This window comes from Lepidochelys kempii, chromosome 6 (assembly GCF_965140285.1).
Source record: "Lepidochelys kempii isolate rLepKem1 chromosome 6, rLepKem1.hap1, whole genome shotgun sequence".
Lineage (NCBI taxonomy): Eukaryota > Metazoa > Chordata > Testudines > Cheloniidae > Lepidochelys > Lepidochelys kempii.
The window spans coordinates 60,493,752-60,515,922 of NC_136385.1; the positions used below are offsets into that span (position 1 = coordinate 60,493,752).

The 22,171-nt window shown below is 48.6% G+C and overlaps 1 protein-coding gene across 2 annotated transcripts in view; it reads left to right on the top strand.

Moving 5' to 3' along the window:
- CREB3L1 (cAMP responsive element binding protein 3 like 1) overlaps window positions 1-21,084 on the top strand; it is a 67,603-nt gene extending 46,519 nt beyond the window's left edge. The window contains exons 4-13 of one of the 2 annotated variants that reach the window (XR_012159411.1): window positions 928-1,006; window positions 4,098-4,255; window positions 5,675-5,824; window positions 6,563-6,621; window positions 10,168-10,236; window positions 13,304-13,403; window positions 17,367-17,487; window positions 17,970-18,234; window positions 19,047-19,312; window positions 20,512-21,084. Coding sequence is in view for 1 of the 2 variants with exons in the window: in XM_073348193.1 (XP_073204294.1) it covers window positions 928-1,006; window positions 4,098-4,255; window positions 5,675-5,824; window positions 6,563-6,621; window positions 10,168-10,236; window positions 13,304-13,403; window positions 17,367-17,487; window positions 17,970-18,234; window positions 19,047-19,083 (1,038 nt within the window). In the remaining variant the exon portion in view is untranslated. Of the gene's footprint in view, window positions 1-927; window positions 1,007-4,097; window positions 4,256-5,674; window positions 5,825-6,562; window positions 6,622-10,167; window positions 10,237-13,303; window positions 13,404-17,366; window positions 17,488-17,969; window positions 18,235-19,046 lie in introns of both variants that reach the window. The other variant, XM_073348193.1, reaches the window with a different exon arrangement.
- The last annotated feature ends 1,087 nt before the right edge of the window (window positions 21,085-22,171 follow it).

Genomic DNA, 22,171 nt, shown 5'->3' on the forward strand with positions numbered 1-22,171 from the left:
TGAACTGTCTTGTATCTTGTGGCCCATCAGATACAGTAGATCCTTTCCTGGGTTCTCTTCCTTTTTTCACTCATGTTGGGCATCTTCCCTTTCAGACAATTCTAGTAAACAAATCAACTATTCAAGCTAAAAATGCACATAGACTTCCTCCATTATTTACGCAGCTTGAACTTGCCGTGCCCTCGAATGCAGATCTGTTTTGTGTGCCTGGCAGTTGTAGCAAGGTCCACACTCAGCTGTGTTTACCGTCTGGGGGAGTTTGCAATGTATCTGTTTAGTGTAAAAATCTCTCTTGCCTGTGGTGGAATGGGGGAAGGGAGGCTGGGAGCAGGGGGGCAGTTCAGTCCAGCTGGGAACAACGTGCTGTTCATGTTAACTCTTAATCTATTTGATCAGAAACAGCTGTTCAGTGGCCCTGGTGAAAGTCCTAAGAGCACTAGAGGGGTTTTACTCCATTTCTCAAAGCCTGTATAAATTCTCTCAGCTCTGATTAAGGCAGATCTAAGAGAGGCATCCCTCTTGAATTGGGAGGTCAGTTTAAAGAGTGCTTCCTGGGCCTTGAGCTGGGCTAATGGCCAAGGAGGTAGTAGTCTTCATTCAGAGATGTTGCCTTAGCATCTGCAGTGGCAGCATGGCTGTGTGTGGCTTCCCCTCCCTAAGCAAATTCACTTGTTTGTATTTGGTGTTTCAGGCAACGATAGAGATTTTTGACGTGATTGTGTGCTGTGGGTTGTCAGTGTACCTGCTGCTAGTGCAGCGAGCAGGCTAGCAGGGCGGGCTTCAGGGCACTGCGTGGAATGTGGCAAAGTAGAGAGTTGGTGAAGCAGTAGCTGCAATCAACACACTCTGCGAGGGCTGTTTGTGAAAGGTGGGGAGGGAAGTGAAAAAGACACTCAGAGACAGCTGTGTACTCTTGCTCTTTCACAGACTCCTGTAGAAATGACTCCAGCACCTGTGATCAAAGCTGAGCCCAAAGAAGTGAACCAGTTTCTAAATGTACCAGCAGGTAAGAAAATAGAATCAGCTGGCTGGTACTTAGCCCAGTCGTGCATCCCCTCAATATTACACAGATCTGGCTGCAAAGCCTCGTCACTCCAAGCCATGCATATAGACACACAAAACAACTCTCATACACCAAGTCTTACACATAGAATAACAACAGGGCAGGCTGAGATGGGTTACCATGGATCCCCTATCTTCAGGCTGAATTACCCGTGTTCAGATACAAATGGAATTACAGCATGTACGAATGGCCACATACAGATTTGTTTGTAACTCCTATGCACAAGAAACTACCTTACAGCTGAAAATATATATGAGAGACCTGAGCATTGAAAGCCTCACAGGGACCTTGGAGCTATCCAAAAACAACCATTCAAAAGCCAGGAAATTCGAAATTCAGTTTAATGCGAAAGGAACCCAAACATCTGAAGTCCGAAAATGCACGATTAAGGCTCCATTAAGAACTCTGACTGCCCCAGAGACACCCAGCCTAATCATGCTCCCACATACAATAGGGCCCACAGGAGTGGGGTCAGCCCTCTAACCCACAGCTGAGGCACTTCTCAAGCACCTGGTGACCTGTTGTGATACCGAGCAACCAGAGCCACTTGGGTGCATTAAGTACCGTGGCAAGTGTGTGAGCCCCTGAAATGCTTTAATAATAATAATGCCTAACTCCCAAATAGCACTTTTCATCAAAGTGCACTACAAAGGAGGTCAATATCTTTATTCCCATTTTACAGATGAGGAAACTGAGGCACAGAGTGGTGCTCTTCCCCTGGAGACCTTATTGTGTTTGAGAGTGTGTGCTGGGAGGTGGTTTGGAGCAGTATAGCTGAGCCAGGGCACAACAGACTTTGCATGCTATTTTGGTTCTTATACCAGCCCATCATGGGGGTATCTGGATACACTGTAAAGATCCTCAGCATTTTGGCAAACTCCAAAGATGGCAGAGCCAGTTCTCTGGAAGCTGGCTCAATTCAGGCATTGCTAATTTGGCACTGCGTGCCTTTTGAGACATGCTTTCTAGCATCTCTGATTTTGTCCTGGGCACTAGACCTCACCAAGGTCCATTAGAGAACTCATTTTGTAACCTAGATTGTAGGGATACGTTAGAAGGATTTTAAATTATGATGTCACCTATTTATGTCCTACATCTGCCTGAAATACCTGACTCAGATCTAGTAAAAACATTGTCCCTTGGCTGTCGGAGAGCAGTGACATCAGGAAGAGAGCCTGGCAGCCACAGCACAGCATTGTTGGGGCAGGAATGTGTGTATTTGTGTGTATTTAGCAATTCTAGCACTCATCCTAGGCCCTGGGCACTTCACCATACTTCCCAACATTTCAAGTGGCTAAAGCGGGACACAGCTGGTCACCACCAATCCTTGTGGAGCCATCTCCGCTGCAGGTGCTGAGTCCATGCTACGCTCACCCTCCACCTTCCAGCCTGCGCCACAACCCGGTGCAGTATCACTCCTGTCTTTGAGCAACCCCGCAGCCACTGAACATGCCTGCGTGGGGGGCTGATCATGCCCAGAAGCAGCTGCCTCTCTGCCTCTTCCCAACCCCCTGCCAATGGTATGCACCGTGTATAACAAGCTGCGGGTGGGTGGGTGCCACCGAACGTGGGAAATGTTCTGTTTCAACCAAGACAGGGGTTTTGAGGATCAAATTGGATGGCCATGTGAAATCCAGGCCTGTTGGGCGGTCTGCTTCACACTAATTAAAACTAACAATGCTGCTTACAAATATCACACCCCTATAGCACATCCAACGGGTTGCTTTTATGAATATCAGTAAAACTGGCCTCCTTGCTAACAATGACCCTCGTCATATCCCATCTCCTCGGCCTGCCTCATCCCCAAACGTCTGTGAAGAATGGTGGGCCTTGTAGCATGGCCAGGTTATCAAACATAGGCTGAGGCAGACGGAACAGGGAGCTTATCCAAGGACTAGAACCCTGTGCAGGGTACCACAGCCAACAATTCCCTCTCCTTTAAGCCAAGCGCATGGCAGCATAAGCACCTCTGCTGACTATAGTAGGTAGTTCCAATTCAAGTATCTCTTTGGAAAGCAAGTTCTGGTCCCATCTCCCCCGGCAGGGACCTCGTTCCAGTCCCCATTTATACCCCCTCCACTGGGGACCCAGCTCTTCCTCAGCCCAGGGATTTCCCTTCTCTCTCACCCACACAGTACGTGAGCCAGTGCTACTGGGAGTCAAGTTCTCGGGGGACTCCCTTGCACTCTGTTGTATCGGAACAGACTCCCTGTGCCCCAGGTTGGAATGCTATTTGGCCTGGCTGTCCCTCCAGCTGTACAGAGGGGCGACGGGGTCAAATTTCAGTGGCGTTGCAACAGTACTGATTTAGTATGGGACCACTGCTGAAAAATGGTCAGGCCACGCCTGCCCCATCCCCTCAGTTTTGCAGCCTATGGAACTCTGAGCAAGTGCAAAAGCGGGAAGCGTTCACCCCCAACTCCTCCTAATTGGCACCACTGACTGTAGCTGCAGCTGTATCACATGGGGTGAAAGGCACTGCTGAAGTGTCCAACTTCCAAACTTTCCGGGGCTGAATTTTCAAGTGTCCATGATTCTGAATGTCTCAAACTAGACACAAAAATTGAAGCACCCAAAATCAGAGCTCCTGAGTGCTCTCAGGCCCCTCACAGAGCACATCATAGCAATGGAATCTCGAGGCGACAAAGGCCTGGATAAGGATGGCTAGCTTGCATCCTTCTTCTTGAGCATAGTTCAAAGAAAGTGATTTGGCCACGGGCAGTACCTGGGCACCAAACACAGCCCTGGCTCCAATGAACGCCTCAAAGGCAAAGATGGAGAATTTGCTCTCTGTGTGTGGGTCATGGCACAATCTTGGATGGTTCTTCCATTTATTCCAGCATTGTCTGTGTCTTTCCTGGGTTGAGCCTCAGCTAACTTGCCCTCCTCCAGCCCCCAGCGTGCTATGGGCAGTGCTTTCTCCTTCCACCCCAATCTCATGGAAGCACTTTGCCCTGGTGCTGTCCATTGCCCCGCACCTATCCCAGTAGGTTGATGATGTAGTGATAAACGTGCTCTCCTTACTTCCCATTAGATGACCTGGTGCAGATGCCTCCAACGCCCCCCAGCAGCCATGGCAGTGACAGTGATGGATCCCAGAGTCCACGGTCCCTGCCTCCCTCCAGCCCAGCCCGGCCAGCTGCTCGCTCTTCCAGTGCAATCTCCACCTCGCCTCTCCTCACAGCACCGCATGTAAGGAACTAGAAAGGAGACATCAGAATGCCAGCAGGATACAAGCTCCGCCACAGCCTAGAGTGCAGGGTTCTTTGTGCTCACAGGAGCTGGGAGACTTTACTTGGCTGTTAGTTGTTAGTCTCACTGTTGGTAATTTCTGCTCAGGCCCAGGACTGGATAGCCAGAGGGGCACTGCAAATCAGGAGTGAGGTCGATTGGCAGAGCTGGATGGGACCCCAGTCCTGAAGTGGTGGTGTGGAGGGGGAGTGTTGCAGGCAGGGGTGAAAATAAGTTGGGACACTTACAAGTCCAGGGCCAGGGAGGGGCCTCGGGCAGAAGGGGTGGGGCTGGGGGGTCAGCATCCCCCAGCCAGCCCTTCCAGGCTGCCTGGCTCTCACCACCCGGTGCTCCTGTGTGGATTTAAAGGGCCTGGGGCTCCGGACGCTGCTGCTGCAGCAGCGAAGTCCGGAGCCCCTGGCCCTTTTAAATCACTGGCCCCGGGGCAGCTGCTCCCTTTGCCCTCCCCACCCCGTTGGCGGTTGTGGGGCAGGCAAAAGAGGCAGGGACGTTAAAGCACTGCAGGGTCCTTTGCTGTGGCAGCACTTTAATGTCCCTGCCCCTTTTGCCTCCCCTGTAGGCGGCCCTGCCAATACAGACCCTACCAGCAGGGCCGCCGACGGGGGGAAGGGGCAACAGTGTTAAAGGATGGTCCTTTGCCATGGCAGCGGTTTGAGGATCTTTAAAGCCCTGCCGCAGCAAAGGACCATCCTTAAATGCGGCAGCGCTTTAACGTTGCTGCCCCTTCCCTCCCCCCACCTTCTCCCTCCCCCCCCCCCCCAGTCGGCGGCCCTGCCATAGGACCCTACCAGCAGGGTTGCCTACAGGGGAGGCAAAAGGGGCAGCATTTTAATGTGGGCTGGGTATGGGCCGGTGCGGTTCTTAGCGGTACACCGTACTGGCCTGTACCGGCTCCCTTTCACTCCTGGTTGCAGGTCAGGATTGAGAGATATATCAGAGAGAGAGTGATGAAAAGAGGCGTGCATAGCACCAGCCTGTGACTGCTGTGCTCCAGCCAGTATTCGGTTAGCCCTTCACTTTCAGGACCACCAGATTCACTAAAGAACACTTAAGGGAGTTCCTGGCACAGGAATAACTGAGAAGTCACGTAGAAGGGACATGTGGTAACTGCTTTTCATGAGCTCTACAACAAATGCCCATAGCCAACAACAGCTTGGGGAGCAGATGTATTAGTGAGAAGAGTGTGAAGCAGCTGGCTGGCTGTGTCACTGGGGACAGGTTCTCGTGGCTGCAGTGAAGGCCATTGCCATGGGTTTATTTACAATGAGGGTCCCCTGTTGTGGTGGCTGCGGTGAGGACCCGTGGGGTGGGATTTGTTGCTGATGCTCTGTCTGCCACTGATAGGCTTGTGTATTTCAGAAATTACAAGGGACATCAGGCCCCCTGCTCTTGACCGAGGAGGAGAAACGCACCCTGATTGCAGAGGGCTACCCCATCCCTACCAAGCTGCCCCTCACCAAAGCAGAGGAGAAAGCACTGAAGAGGGTCAGGAGGAAAATCAAGAATAAGGTCTCTCATTTCATTACATCTTAAGCAAATAGTTTAAATGATTCAGAAACATCAAGTTGCGCAGATGTCATAGCCAGCCAGTGTAACCACACCATCCTATTGCTATTGTTACCTCGCCTCTCCCTGTCCTTCCTACAATCACCTATTGCAGCTTGTCCAAAGTATATTGTAAGCCCTTTGGGACAGGGACCATGTTCTCCTCTATTGTCTGTTCAGCACCCAGCACTAAGGAGTCCAAATCCTGAATGAAGCCACTGGGCACTACCATAACATATATATTCAATCATATAGTTGGGTACAGGCTGTGAGATTCCCTGAGCCACTCAGATTAGCAGGAGCCCATGGGAGAGCTGGAGAGATCCTGCAGCATGTATTAGTCACCATTGGTGATTCAAAGATGGTTGAGGGCAAGATTCTTTCCAGCCAACCCCATCACGTAGCCACATGAGTCAGTAGGTTTCCGAGTGACCCCAGAGATGCCTGCAGGGGAGATGGGGTTCAGGCACATTGCAAAAGAGCTTTGTAACCTTCACATTGGGCAATTCTAAATGTCCCATTCTTGGCTTCCTAAGTGTTTTGTGGCCAGATGTGAAAGGCAAGTGTGATAGCCCATTCTGCCTTTGGACAGAAGAAAGCGTGTGCAAAGGAAGCAGGCATGTAACGAATCTGGGGGGAGGGCAGAGAAGTGCCTTGAGGCTTATAGTGCTGACTCATGTTTGGTACTTCCTCACCTCCCAGATCTCTGCTCAGGAGAGTCGCAGGAAGAAGAAGGAATATGTGGAGTGTCTAGAGAAAAAGTAAGTGTCTTCTCCTCCCTTCTAAGCATCCAAACAAGGGTATTACTGGAGATGAGGGCCACTGGCCTGCACGCTGTCACTACTCATCTTGTTTGTGCAGTGCTTGGGGCTCTAAAGCCCATCTGGCTGTCCACTCCACATGCCACTTCTGGGGGCTGGAATTCAGCTTAAGCATTTCCTCCACAGAAATAGCTGCATCAGCCCCAAAGCTCTCCTCCCAATCCCAGTACTATAGAGGGATGGTCCAAAACACTACTGCTAGCAAAAGCAATGGCACTGCAATGCTTGGGCTGGCTGCCCTTGATAGTATCTTGTTCCCAGGGCTGTTAAGTTAAAAAATATTCTTAAAGGATCTGAGATTTCAGCTGGCTCCTTTAATTAATTTCTGTGGCTCAGAGCACAGCCAGTAAGCCCTTTGGGACAGCACAGTAGTGGTGACAAGCTGTTTGTCAGCGGTGAGTCCTCAGCATGCAGGCCTTTGGCGTTTTAGTTCTAAATGTGATTCTCTGTACAGGTGTCAGGTTATTTCATGAAATTTGTCTGGGGTTCTTGACACACAGATTTGGTTTGTGCACAGCCCCCCCCCCCCCCACCTCTCCTCCGCCTGCCCCCAGACAGCCTATCAGACCCTCACAGCACTAGATTATTCCTTAAAAAGCCCACTCTTTCTGCTTGCCTTATTCTGTTTGCCCCCAATATTCCAGGCTTTATGACCCGTTGTTTGGGTAGCGTGTTTGGTGAGATTAATGTTTCCATCGTAGAAGCTGCTCTGGTCTGTCTGATCACTAATCGGGGCTTTGGGGTGCCCTTTAAAATGGTGGGGGGAGGCACAGATTTTCCCCACCACCAAATGGCCCTCTTCTTTTCCTCTGAGGTGCAACCCCCACCAGCACCTGACAGCCCTAGTCGATGAGCTCCTATGCCCACCACCTCAAAATCTGAGTCAATGGTCACAGTGCCACTGAGGTTTGGCCCAGGCAAAAAGTGGTCAGGCCATGGCTCAGGCCCCCCTCTGGATTTGCAGCCTATGCTAACTACAATGTGGATCAAACCAAGTAAATGACTTGTCAAGTACATACCCAAATACAGATTCTTCTGACATCCTATATTCAAATTTTGGTAGTGGTAGTGTGACTACCACTATATTACATGTGCATCTGCTCGGATCAGAAATCCCACATTTGCATGAATATATGGAGTAATTGTATATCTCACTGCTTTTTGCATACACTGTTATCTACTTTGCATATGGTGGATGCCATGGGAGCATGGAGATTTTGGAACATTAAATACAATTCCCTCATCCCTATATGTTAAGATGATGACTCAAGTGGCTGATAGCCAGGAAGATGCTAAGGCCAAGTTTGTTCCCCAAAGTCCCCTGCTTGAACTTTGGTTTTCTCCTTATGATGTGAGCTAGGGCAACAGGATCTACTTCCGTTCATAGTTCCCAGTTTTTCTGTCTGAGTTGCGGTTACAAATTTAATGTAATGGGACGCTATCAGGTTAGAAATAATCTATGCCATGGCCCTGCAATCAGATCCATGCAAGAGGCTCCCCGCACTTGTGTGGAGCCCCAAATGGGCCTCTCAGACACAGAAGCCAGTCTGCAAGGATCCAATTTCATGACCAGTATTTTAAAATAGTGTCCTGTGTCATTAATAACACCTGAGATCATTACCATGGACAGATTCTTTAAAAGGCCTAATTAACTTTTCACTTTCCTCTCTAAGTGGAGAGAACTGCACAGTGAAAACAGATGAGTCAGTTTCAACTTCTGGCTCTTATGCCCTTATGTAATACATTAGCTGTGTGTGAGTGTGTCTCCCTCTGGTGGTTAGCCCATATTAAGGATAAAAGTCTACCTCTTACAGCTGATGGGATTGCTCCTCTAGTTTGAGTGGCAGGGTTGTGCACTTTCAGTCCTGAAGGTCCTAGGTTCATTCCCCACTCCTGGCCATAGTGTCTGTACATGGCTGTTTATGACTCTAGCGCTGTGCTGCCATATTTGGGCTACAGTGTAGGTTTACATTTTTAAGAAAAAAATGTTAATTGGAATTTCAAGAGTAACCAAAACATTTTTATTGACCTTAGTTAGCGCAAAACCTACATTTTGGGCCTAAAAGGTTCAACCTGGCAGTGTCCCTTTAAGCACAACTTTAATATTGAATGGGTAGTTCAGAAGCTGTACACGGTCATTTCACATGGTTGTATGTATTGGAAAGTCTTCTGTTTTATTATTGTCACTTCCATGGCCACTATTCTTCCCCCAGCCCTGCAGAAATTTCCCTTCAGCTGTTCCCTGTACTTTGCTGGATGCTTTCACCATAGTAGTTACAGAGAAGAACTTGGAGAAAAGAGAGAGTGTGTAGGTTCTCCACTGCCCTCCAATGGCTAGAGCTGGTCATGTGTTTGAGCCGGGGATTGTCTTTCCCTAATAGGGTGCAGCTAATGCAAATTCTCCTTTTAGTTCAGGGGGAAGAGAGGCCAGAATTGTTCTAGTGGAAGGTCTTCTGTTCATGTTTTCCGTGGCCCATGGATGTAATTTGCTGATGATGGAGACAGATATGTGGCCTTGCATTTGTTACAAATTTTCCGACATGTAACGTGGCTCTAGTGCAGAGGTGGGCAAACTACGGCCCACGGGCCACATCCGGCCTGCAGGACCCTCCTGCCCGGCCCCTGAGCTCCTGGCCTGGGAGGGTCATCCCCGGCCCCTCCCCCGCAGTTCCCCCTCCCCCGCAGCCTTAGCGCACTGCCGGCGCAACACTTTGGGCGGCCAGGCAGCGCAGTTGCAGAGCTGCGGCCTGACCCGGTGCTCCAGGCAGCACGGTAAGGGGGCAGGGGGGTTGAATACAGGGCAGGGGAGTTTGGGGGCTATGGTCAGGGGTCAGGGTGTGGATAGGGGTCAGGGCAGTCAGAGGGCAGGGAACAGGGGGATTGGATCGGGCAGGGGTCCCAGGGATGCAGTCAGGAATGGGGGGGGGGGGTTGAATGGGATGGCAGGGGGCAGTCCGGGGACAGGGATCAGGGGGTGGTGGATGGGGCAGGAGTCCCAGGGGAGCGGTCAAGGGGCGAGAAGCAGGGGGGATCAAATAGGAGGCGGGGGCCAGGCTACCCTTGGCTGTTTGGGGAGACACAGCGTCCCCTAACCGGCCCTCCATACAATTTTGGAAACCCAGTGTGGCCCTCAGGCCAAAAAGTTTGTCTGCCCCTGCTCTAGTGACTCTCCCAGACCCAGAGACAGTCTCTTCCTAGGTGTGAGTCTTGTAGCCACTTGGCACCATGCGAGTGAAACACTGCAAAGGAATTAATGTGCATTGAAGGGATTCAGTCTTTGCTCTGATCCCTTGATTTTTAGCATCAGCTGAGAACATGTAGCTAGACAGCACATGATCATTTGACTCCGGGAGTTGGGAGTACATCTGCCAGAGGCTGAAGGCACAGGGCTGTTCAAGGGCTGGACTCTGACAGAGGATGGGGTCCAGTGTTTGTCTCTTTTTTGCAGCGTTTGTAACTAACGGGATTTGGGTTTTATTCCTGCAGAGTTGAGACTTTCACATCTGAAAACAATGAACTGTGGAAAAAAGTGGAGACCTTAGAAAATGCTAACAGGTGAGAGAAGCCAACCCCGATCTCTTCTGGGGTGGGCTGCCAAGAAGGGAGGCCAGCGGAGTGCTTGGAAGGAAAGGAAAGGCAACCCTCCCCCAATTCCTGGCAGAATCTGGGCTGCTCAGCAGGGCCTGGTTCCCCTCCAATGGCAGCAGCAATTCAGCTGGGTTTGGTTAGTGAGTGTGGAATGTTTGCGTTGGGTCAGCCAGGCAGGGGCTGTCAGCAGAGAAAGGGAAGAAGCAAGGGAGCTTTCTGCCATCCCTTCCTTCCTCTCCTCTCCCCACAGCCCAGAATCCTTCTCCGGATTCTGACTGTCACTCAAACCCCTCCACTCTTCTCCTTGTCTCAATGGAAGCTCCCATGCAGGAGGCCTCCGAAGGTATGACACCCATCTCTCAACCCCCTTGCTCTGCTCTCTGAAGCACAGAGGGCTATTAAGTATCAAGGCCTGGGAGAAGACACGGGCATAAGATACCAGTTTGGGATTTCCCTAGAAAGAGCTATGTTTACAAGGTGACTGGACAGACTCTAGGAACTTTCTCCTCATCTGACATGGGCATAGGTCCCATCTAACCCAAAGCAGCTCTCTCCAAACCTGACACCAGTGCAGACCCTGTTATCCCCTGCAGCCTGAGGGAGCCCTCTTGGTGTCTGGCACCCATGCAGATCCCATTATATGCCCCACCTCCCCCCAGCAAAGCCTGTGGGAGCTTCCTCCTTGTCTGACACTGACACAACTGCTTGCCCAAGGGAGTAAGTCTCTCCTCTCAGCCCTAAAGCAGGCCCTTGGCTTCCTGGGCTGAAAATCTGGAGAGTGCATGGGGTCTCGGTGCTCAGAGCTGGCAGCCTCTCCATCCCAGGAATTTGTTTCCTTTGAATCTATAACATGGAAGGCACATACACATGCCCTAGAAATAGGAAGCAGCACTTGGAATTGGAGTTAGCTCTGCCTCCTTTCACTGTGCATGTGTGGCAGAGCAAGAGCAGAGTCAGCAGGAAGGGACTGCCAGAAGTTTGGGGTGAGGAGGGAGGCTCTCCTTAACGTATTCCTATGCACATGTTCCCTTTGTTCTGATTTCACAACCTCCTAGACATGCACTTAGATGCACTCCTCACAGCCACACAGGCTCTGGCAGCTGCACATGGGGATTCCTTTCATCCATGAGCCTTCGGTCCACGGGACAGGAACTGGCTGGTGACCCTATTAACCAAACCCATCTTCCCTCTTGACCCCACCACCATGACTGGAGCTCGCCAGGGGCTATTGTCTTCCCTGACCTTGCTCTGAGGCTCTTTGTCAGACTCTTTTTCTCTGATCCCCTGACGCTGAGGCTCTGTTCCCAGCTTCCAGGTAAGACAATGCTCTTTAGAGACCCCGGAGATGTCAGGCAAATGCCTTCCCAGCAATCAGTGGTTAACTTTTTTCAGAGTAACAGCCGTGTTAGTCTGTATTCGCAAAAAGAAAAGGAGTACTTGTGGCACCTTAGAGACTAACCAATTTATTTGAGCATGAGCTTTCATGAGCTACAGCTCCAATGAAGTGAGCAGTAGCTCACGAAAGCTTATGCTCAAATAAATTGGTTAGTCTCTAAGGTGCCACAAGTACTCCTTTTCTTTTTGGTTAACTTTTGTAACCTCATAGATGGTTGGGGCCTTCCACCTGCTGGAAAGATTGTGAACTGCAGCCCATCTCTCCCTTCCCAGCACAACCCCTGAATTTCCTCCATCTGTGCTTTTGAGAAGCAGCCAGGAGCAGAAGCAGTATTGTCAATCCCAAGCATTCAAAAGTCATGAGTCAGTATCCCATATTCATGTGATTGGCTTAAAAATCACGAGTTATTACAAAATAAGAAACACTGAGTTCATTTTATTGGCCTTGGGAGCCTGCAGAGGCACGTTTTCCACTTTCCTCCATGGCCATGCGGGCTGGAAACTAACTTTTAAAACATACAAAATCTAAGCTTCTCCTGGAATCACCTGACTCCAGGAGCTGGGGCTTTAAGAAAAACACCAACTAACACAAGACTTGCAATAAGATTGCAAGAGTTGGCAATGCTGCAGAGGAGAAATTACTAGGCAATTTGTAACAAGGAAATCTGGGCCCCCTGGCTACAAAGCCCAAGGCTCACTAATGCTCCTTGCAGGCCTGCCTCCACCCCCACCCCGGGGCAAATTCCTTTGCCGTGTCAGCTAACCAGTCGTGCCCTTTAGTGGGCAGTACGTAATGTGTCCATAACTGGAGGGCCGTTACATGTGAGGTAATTTAAACAAGACAGTGAGCCTGTTATGTGTCAGCCAGGGCAACCAGAGGAGGAATTATTCACTCAGCTCTATATTTGGCTTTGCCCACAACCCCCTGCAGCGTCTGCCAAGAGAGATGAAGTTGAAACAGATCACATTTTATTTTTGCTTCCCTCTCAGCCTTATGCTCCAGGGGGTGTGGTTAGTGCTATGGGATGTGCCCCCCTAGGCAGGCCGTTAATCCAGTTTGGGCCAGACAGCCCTCATTTTCTAGGGTTTGTCCCCTGTCCGGTACTGAGACAAAACCAGATGTGAGTTTGTCTGGCATCACAGATGAGGGACGCCATTTTGAACAGTGTGCTGCCCTGCCCCTGCCAGCGTGAGCTCACCCACTCTGTGTCTGTGAGGTCACACCACCGGGGTGGGGTCATGCCATTCCCAGAAGTACTGGAATCTCCTGTATTGTGGGGTTGTGGCAGTGGCCATACTATGCACCCCACCCCGGGTATTGGATGTATCTGGGCAGCCTGAGCTGGAGTCCAGGTCTGACTAAATCTGATTATGGGAGATCAGGGCAGAGGGGGTTTATTTGGCACCAGGAGAAGAGGTGTCCTTCGCCCAACTCCTTTCAGTTCCATTGCCTCCATCACTATCCCCTTCATTTCTCGGCTTCACAGGCCTATCTAGTGGGAGGACATGGACAAGTGAGGGAGCTCTCCTCATTCAGAGGAAAGCTGGGGTGGACATTGGAGAGTCCAGCTTCAGGCTCATATCCCTCCGTGATCTTTCCCTCTTCATTGCACTGTCTTGTGGTTGTGTTCTCTCCTAGGACTCTGCTCCAGCAATTACAGAAGCTCCAGGCCCTAGTGGCTGGGAAGGTCTCCAGACCATATAAAATGGCTTCCACACAGACTGGAACCTGCCTAATGGTATGTGCTTCAGGCCCTCCATTCTTTATTTGCCGTGATTCCTTTTGCACCTTTATCCATCACCCCATTCCCAGACAAGCCAGGGATTGTTCCCCGTAGCATGCTTCCTGCCTTGAATAACTAGTGGATACTATTCAGAGTAGCAGCCATGTTAGTCTGTATTCGCAAAAAGAAAAGGAGTACTTGAGGCACCTTAGAGACTAACAAATTTATTTGAGCATAAGCTTTCGTGAGCTACAGCTCACTTCATCGGATGCATCTCTAAGGTGCCACTAGTACTCCTTTTCTTTTAGTGGATACCATGCCAGTGTCCAGCAAAAAGAGTGGATTTATTTAGACAAATTATTTCCTCAGAGCCTGGAAGAGCCTCTTCCCTGTTTCACTGCTTTACAGTCCCAAGCTTTGAGGCCAAATATAGGAATTGCCAGACTGGATTAGACCTGGGTCTAGTCCACTATCCCACTTCTGACAGTGGCCAGTGCTAGATGTTTCAGAAGAAGGTATAAGAAACCATGCTGTAGGCAGTTCTGATGAAATAACCTGTCCTCGGGGAAGTTTATGCACTGAAGCAGGAGGGTTTATACCTGTACTGTATTTTTTGTATCCCCTGTAATGTCAGTGTGGATATTCTCATGAACCATAAATGCCTGATCCTTTTTAAGAATCCTACTAAGCTCTTAGCCTCGGATAGCTTCTGGCAGGAGTCCCACAAGTTAATTCTGCACTGTTTAAAAAGCATTCCTTTTTCCCTGTTCTAACTCTGTTGCCTTTCAGTTTCATTGAATTCACCCTAGTTCTTTTATTATGAGAAAGGATAAACAGAAGTGTCTGATCTACCTTCTCTGCACCATTCATTATTTAACTCTCTTTTGCCCCTTATTTGTATCCTCTCTAAACTAAGCAATCCCATTCTTTTCAATCTCTCCATGCCTTCACTCATTCTCATTGCCCATCTCTGAACCCCCCTACAGCTGCAATTTCAGTTTTTGAGAGTGGGTGACCAGAACTGAGCATAGTGTCCCTGGTGAGAGTATCTCATTATAATAGCATTCTAATATTTTCTATCTCATTCGTCATACAAACAGCCTTTTCTTTGCTTTTTGTCAACCACGGCACATCAAGCAAAAGCTGTAATTGAGCTCTGACAATGGTGCCCAGATCTTTTCTCCTGTATGGTTCTAGTTAATGCTTAATGCAGCAAGATGTATGAATAGTTCAAATTATTCCTTCCAATGTGCATTATCTTGTATTTCTCAACAGTGAATTTGATCCAGTATTGTGCTGCCTATTCATTTAACTTCGTTAATCCCTCTGAAATACCTCAAAGTCTGCTCTAGCCTGGACTAACTACATCATTTTGTGCTACCTCCCTGTCTGGTCTTTTCACAAGTAGTTGGTAGATCCATTCAACACCACGAGTCCTAGAATGGTCACAAAGGCCACCTCACTATTAACCTTTGGCCATGGGGAAAATTGACTTATCTGTACTTTCTGGTTTTTTGCCTCTTGGCTAGTTCCTGGTCCATGACAGATCTTTACCTCTCATCTTGCAACATCTAGAGTCGTTTCCTTAATAGCTTCTTGCGCAGGACTTTGTCAAAAGTTCTTCTGAAAATCCAAATCAATGAAATCGGTTCTCCTTTATCCACCCCTTTGCTGACAGGGCCATCAGATTCTAGTCAATTGGGAGGCTACATTTTTCTTACAGAAGTTGTGCTGATTTCTTCCTAGTACATCAGGTGTTTCCAAATTTACTTTTAATCCTGATTCAGGACGCTTGAAAGTGAAGTGAGCCTGTAATTCCTAGCATCTCCCCTTTTTACAGTTAGATAAAACATTTGCTACTCGCCAGGGCTCCCATGTAGGAGAAGATTTGAATGAGAGATTGCATACTTTTGTTAGCAGCTCAGTCACTTCATTTTAAAATTCCTTCAGAACCGTTGGATGTAAACTATGTATCTGGTCCTAGTACCTCATTGCTCCTTCATGTATCTGTTTCTTCCTAGACCTCCTCAATCTCTGACAACTCTTCATCTTTATTGCCTGGAAAGGGTAGGTCTGGGACCTGTATCTCCCAGCTGTGCTAAAGACTAATACAAAGAAATATATTAGCTTCTCAGCAATGTCTGATTTTCCTTAATTGCTGCCTTCACTCCATGGCAGTCCAGCAGATGTGCTAGTTCTCTCACAGGCTTCTGGTATATGTCAAGAACTTATTATTTGTTTTTCTATCTTTGGCTATTTGCTCTTGTATTCCCTCTTAGCCCTCCCAATTTCCATCTTCCATTTCGCCTCCCCTCGTTTATGCTCCTCTCTGCTGGCTTCATTAGGGTTGAATTTCCATTTTCTGAAGGATATCTTTTTTGGCGCAAATAATCTCTTAAACCTTTGGATTTACCCATTCTGGGTTGTTTTTCCCCCCCTCCCTCATTTTCCTGAGTTGGTGAGGGGCCTGAGTGCCGTTTTGTGCATAAGCAGCCTCCATTCAGAGAGATTTCAGAGTAGCAGCTGTGTTAGTCTGTATCCTTGAAAAGGAGGACTTGTGGCACCTTAGAGACTAACCAATTTATTTGAGCATAAGCTTTCGTGAGCTACAGCTCACTTCATGAGTAGCCTTCATGTTGAGTTTAACTAATCTCATTTCCTCACTTTTGACTATAGGAGCTTTTGTTGGACCAGCGTCTCCTTTTTTTGAAATCCCCCTTTCTAAAGTATAGTGTCACCGTGCTAGAATTTCGTACCCTTCATAATACTGGGATTGCTTAGTCACTCAGCTATTGTTTCTTGATGAACCAACTTCTGTGTGTTACTTAGGAGTGAATTAAAAATCTCTCCTCCTTTGTGCTCTAGAACTAGCTGTTCCAAAAAGCACTCTCTTAAGGTGTCAAGAAATTGCTTCTCTAGCCTTTGTCCTGATGTGACACTTGACCAATTTATACCTGGGTAGTAGCAATCACTCATTATTATTGTTTTTTACTAGATCATGTTACCTCCTTGATCTTTCCAGCACTGTGCAATCAATATCTTTGGCCTGAGCTGGAGCCTGGTAGTATAACACTACTAGTCCATTTGTATTCTCGTCACATGGGATTTGTATCCATACGGATTCTCACTCTGAATTGTTATCACCCTCGATTCTATAGAACCTCAAGTACACTGTTCCCCCCACCCACCCACCTCTTGTGAGCTAACCTGTCCTCCCTGTATAGTAATAGATCAGTATTACAATAGCCTATTGATTTTCATCATTCTACTATGTTTCAATAATTCTAGTTACATCAAGATCTTCTTCCACTGCCAGGCATGCTCATTCACCTGTTTGTGCTTTTCATCTTCTCACATTTTGTGTAAACACCAATAGTTTTTATTTTTGACCATTTGCCTGTTTTTATGTAACTCCTTAATCTGAATTCTGATAAATCCACAGGATGTCTGCTCTCAGGCTGTCACTGGTCCAGTTCATCAATCATTTCGGTCCTATCCTTTACTGGATACAGAGACATCTTTATTTAACTGCCATCCCTAGGAAATGTATTTGACCTGAGTGTTCCTGAGCACCTGTTGGCTTTCCCCTAGCTCCTGCTTTAAACAATGCCCCCAAACTGTATTCATTGTCTGTGCCAATAGTCTGGCTCCCCTCTTAAGTGTAGGCTCCTCTTTCCCAAACTGTTGCCCAGTGAATCTAACCTCCTTCTCTTTATACCATCTCCCACTCATGCAATGAGACTCTGAAGTTGTCTCTATAGCTGGCCCTGCACATGGAGCTGGCAGTATTTCAGAGAAAGTGACAGTAGAGGACAGCAGACTTAATCCTTTCTCCTGATAATCTAAGATGAGCAAAGTGAGTGACCCAACTGTCAATCTGACCACATGATCTCCCACTGCTGGGGGTTTGTGTGCTGGGATCACAGCATTGTCTTGTGGCTGGCAACGCTGATGGGTTTTTTAATGTCTCACCCCCAGGTACTGGTGCTGTGCTTTGTTCTGGTCCTGGGATCCATGATGCCATGTCTCCCAGAATTCTCCTCCACATCACAGACAGTGAAAGCAGTTCCGGCACCAGACATTTATACAACCAGTAAGAGTGAGTCCAACATGATACATTCCTCTAATCCCCTGGAAGTGCTCCCAAACCCTCTCTTCTTGATAGATATAAGGCAGGGAGAGCTGTCTCAAAGCAGTGCCCTGTCTATGCCTGCCTCGGCCTTGCTAGGGAGAGCTGTCTCAACGCAACACCCTGTCTGTGCCTGCCTGGGCCTTGCCAGGGAGAGTTGTCTCACAGCAGTGCCCTTCTCCATTTGCCATTGTACCAAAACATGACAGATGCTAAAAGACAGGATGGGAGAAGAAAATCATGGACTCGTCTCCATTCCCCACAGAGAGGGCTGAATGTACTCCAGGGATGCTGTGTATGTACGTAGGTGTTGGGCTCAGGCAGCTGAGGTGGGACAGGCTGTGTTGGCGTGTGTGGCTTGCAATGTGCTGGGGTGACTGTGTGTTGGACGGCTTGTGCCCCTGGGTTCTGCTCCTGTTCTCAGCATTTAATGGTGCTCTCTCCATTTACAGTTCAGTCCCGGAGCCTCCTGTTCTATGACGAGGGCGCTGGCTCCTTAGAGGAGGGCTACAGCTCCTTCCTCCCTGTGGAGCATCCTGTGGGCCAGGAGACTAACAAAGGGCAGTCTGAGGAGAGGAGACCTCAGGAGCACATACAGGGCCACCTGGCCAGGGCCCATGAGACAGCCAAGTACCTGAGCAAATCCCAGCTGCGGGGCCCGGACCAGAACCAAACTGACCCAACTCTGACCCACCTCAAAGACCAGTTCCAGAAGAGGTAAGCAGGCTGGAAACTCCTCTCCCTGCCCCACCTACTCCAGGGACTTTGTCTCCAAACTCCAAAACAGCAGAGTCTGAGAGAGGGAGAGCATCAGAGTAGCCCTGTCTTCCCAGTAGGGGAGCTGTTTGACACAAGGCTCGGAGCTGGCAGGATAGACGAGCTCCTTTCCTGTTTCTGTCTCCTGGGAGTGCACTAATCCAGGCACTGTGGCTGCAGGGGGCTGCTCCCTGCAGGGAGCACAGAACCATGCGAGGCTCCATGGATCAGAAGAGTGGGGACCACAAGTGGGTCTAGAATGTGGAGTTGCTCTGGCATAGTAACCAGTAGACATAAGCGGGCTGGATGGCTAAAGGGTTCCAACATTTGCAGGATGGTCAGTGCCAAGGAGCAATGGGCTGGGAGACTCCATCCTGATCAGTACAAACCAGTACCCACAGCAAAAGACTCCCCCTCCTATTTGGCCCTCTGTTCCCATTGTAGACAGTCTGAGCAGTGAGGCCATCACAGAAGGGGGCACAGAGATGGGACTGAAGTTTCCTCTCACTCCTCACCCTGCTGGGCAGAAGGGTGGATCAGCTAGATGCAGATCAGTGAGTGGGTGGGGAATAAAGGGAGAGGATAAAAGGGATCCCAGAGGAGTTCTCTGCTCCCAAAACTGAAATTAACTCTCCTGGGATTGTGGAAAGAAGTGGGACCAGTGGGTGGGAAAGAAAAGGCTGCCCTCCTTTGGTTAGGGTTGGAACAGTGCCCATGGCTGGGACTAGTTGGTAAACGCAGCAAATCTGATTGCTGTCTTTTCTTTCCCGCAGGGAGGCACGCTCCAGTGACGCAGCTGAATCTTTGTAGCAGTTGCCAGACCTCAAGGCCTCGTCCCTCTGGATGCAGACTCCCCTCCCCGCTGAGTGATTGAGGGGACTTGGTGGGAGAGGACACTGCATTCAGACACTCCCATGCTGGTCTTGAGTTCAGCCTGTCACTTCCGCACAGCCCATGTTAGTGCTGATCGCTGGATGGGATTCACAGTGACTGCCAGAACCAGGGATTGTGTCTGGCCAAGCCCTTCTCTCCTCCCCGTGTGAGCATTGTTCACCCTGTTGCTGGGTTGGAGGAGGAGATCTGTATTTGACCCCAGAGGTATCCGACTCATTCCCCAAAGCCTCCAGATTCAGGGGGCAGTGCCCAATTCTGTACCCCTTGCTCATGTCAGATGCACCTGAAGGAAAGAGAACTGAGTTTATTGCCTATCTGAAAGGCTATGGGCATGGTAACTTTGGGGTTAGTCTCCTAGAGAATTTGGGAGTGAGATAATTTCCTCCCCTCACTCCATGGTTAATATGCTTCTGCCTCAGCTGAGAGAAGACCTACCTTGATCTAGTTGTCTCTTGATGGATTGCCCACGTAACTTCCGTTCTGATCATCTGCAGAGATTGGCGCACCGATTTCATGGGGAAGACTCTGATAAATAGACTTAAAATTCAGTCCGCAGCTCCTGGGAAACCAGAGCTCCCTAAGACAGAGTGCAGTCCTCCCTGCCCACTCCCCACAGACCCTTTCTTATGGAATGAAGTTCTCTGTTGTGTGATAGTGGGTCCCAATATCCACAATAAATGGAATAAATGAGGGTCACCAAAGAGAGCTGTGGGTCTCTGCTCTCTAGATGCTGGCACCAAAGTTACCAAGCTCTTCACCCCTTTAACTCCAGACTTGCTGAATCTGATGTTGAAACTGTCTCATCTCTAGCTCTGTGTCAGAGGCCTCATTCAAACCCAGCGAGGTTCCCCCCCAGAAAAATCTCCCTGTAGCTCTCAGATGCTAGTTTTGGTCCCTTCTCCCTACCCATAAAAGCCCTGCTGGAAGAGTTGCATCTTTCCTTGCTCCTCTTCCCCCAGCTACCCCTTGTTAAAATAATTGTTCCAGGCCCAGTGCCTGGAGCTGTCCCTGAGACCAGACCTGGTCTGGGTTGCCCTACTTTTGTAAATCGGAGTTACCATGTCCATGCCAGTTCTCACTCTCCTCCAGACACTTCTTTGGCTCATTTTTCTCAACCTCCCCCAAAATAATAATAATAAAAAGAAGTCCCCTCTCAACACCTTGCTGCTGCCCTTCTCTCTTCCCCCGCCCTGAGACTGCAAATAGGAGGTGACTCCCAGAGGAGGAGGGATGGGAAGGCTCTCACTGACTTGTGCGCTTCAAGGCAAGGAGCAGGGTGGCGCAAGAGGGCTACCCTCACTTCCCTCTCTTCTCCGTTTTGTTTTGTTTGTCTCTTGGAGCCAGTTGGGACAGACCAGGACACAGCAAACCCCAGCCATGATTCCACGTGCACTCTGCCATGGGCATGGGAAGAGGAAGATCCTTCAGAACAACTCTGCTCCAGTCAAGGTCCACCCAGGACCCACTCACCAGATACCACCATACCTCCCTTCCTTGTGCCCCACTCCAAAGTACAGAACCACTGTCAGGTCTGAGTATACCCTCTTCCCCCACATCTCCTTACCCAACAATTCCACTATGCACCGCCCACACGGGCCTCCCATTCACACCGTTGTACAGAGACCAAGAGCAGAAATTGTTTGTACATAATGAACCTTATTTTGTATTATTGCCGATCCCTTAAGATATTGTATTTTGGAGACACTCTGATCTTATTTTCAGTATTGTATTTTATTAAGAGTTAGTGCGGGCTTGGCCTCTATGAATTTCCTCCCTTGTGGGGACTCTTTTTTTTCCCCATATAGCCCAGCAGCTGCCTTTTCCTTTGTTTTGTTTTTTTAAAATCACTTTTTTCCTCCTGTCACTTGCTCTGCTTTCGCTTTAGAGAAGCAAAATTAAAAAAAAGATGCAGCATCAGCACTTTGTTTGGGCCTTTTTTTCAGTTGTTATCTTGCTAACTTGTACATGCAGCATTGTCCCTAACGTCTAGTGCTCCCACTCGCCCTACATGCACTGAATTCCCTAAGCAGTGGGACCCAGCCATCAGAGGTGGCATCTGAGCGTGAACTCAGGGGTTGTACCATATGATTGGAGAATTGCTAACATAGTTCCTATTTTTAAGAAAGGGGAAAAAAGTGATCCGGGTAATTATAGGCCTGTTAGTTTGACATCTGTAGTATGCAAGGTCCTGGAAAAAATTTTGAAGGAGAAGGTAGTTAAGGACATTGAAGTCAATGGTAAATGGGACAAAATACAACATGGTTTTACAAAAGGTAGATCGTGCCAAACCAACCTGATCTCCTTCTTTGAGAAAGTAACAGATTTTTTAGACAAAGGAAACGCAGTGGATCTAACTTACCTAGATTTTAGTAAGGCGTTTGATACTGTGCCACATGGGGAATTATTAGTTAAATTGGATAAGATGGGGATCAATAGGAAAATTGAAAGGTGAATAAGGAATTGGTTAAAGGGGAGACTACAACAGGTCCTACTGACAGGTGAACTGTCAGGCTGGAAGGAGGTTACCAGTGGAGTTCCTCAAGGATCGGTTTTGGGACCAATCTTGTTTAATCTTTTTATTCCTGACCTCAGCACAAAAAGTGGGAGTGTGCTAATAAAGTTTGCAGATGATACAAAGCTGGGAGGTATTGCCAATTTAGAGAAGGACAGGGATATCCTACAGGAGGATCTGGATGACCTTGTAAACTGGAGTAATAGTAATAGGATGAAATTTAATAGTGAGAAGTGTAAGGTCATGCATTTAGGGAATAATAACAAGAATTTTAGTTATAAGCTGGGGACGCATCAATTAGAAGTAGTGGAGGAGGAAAAGGACCTTGAAGTATTGGTTGATCATAGGATGACTATGAGTTGCCAATGTAATATGGCCGTGAAAAAAGCTAATGCAGTCTTGGGATGCATCAGGAGAGGTATTTCCAGTAGAGATAAGGAGGTTTTAGTACCGTTATACAAGGCACTGGTGAGACCTCACCTGGAATACTGT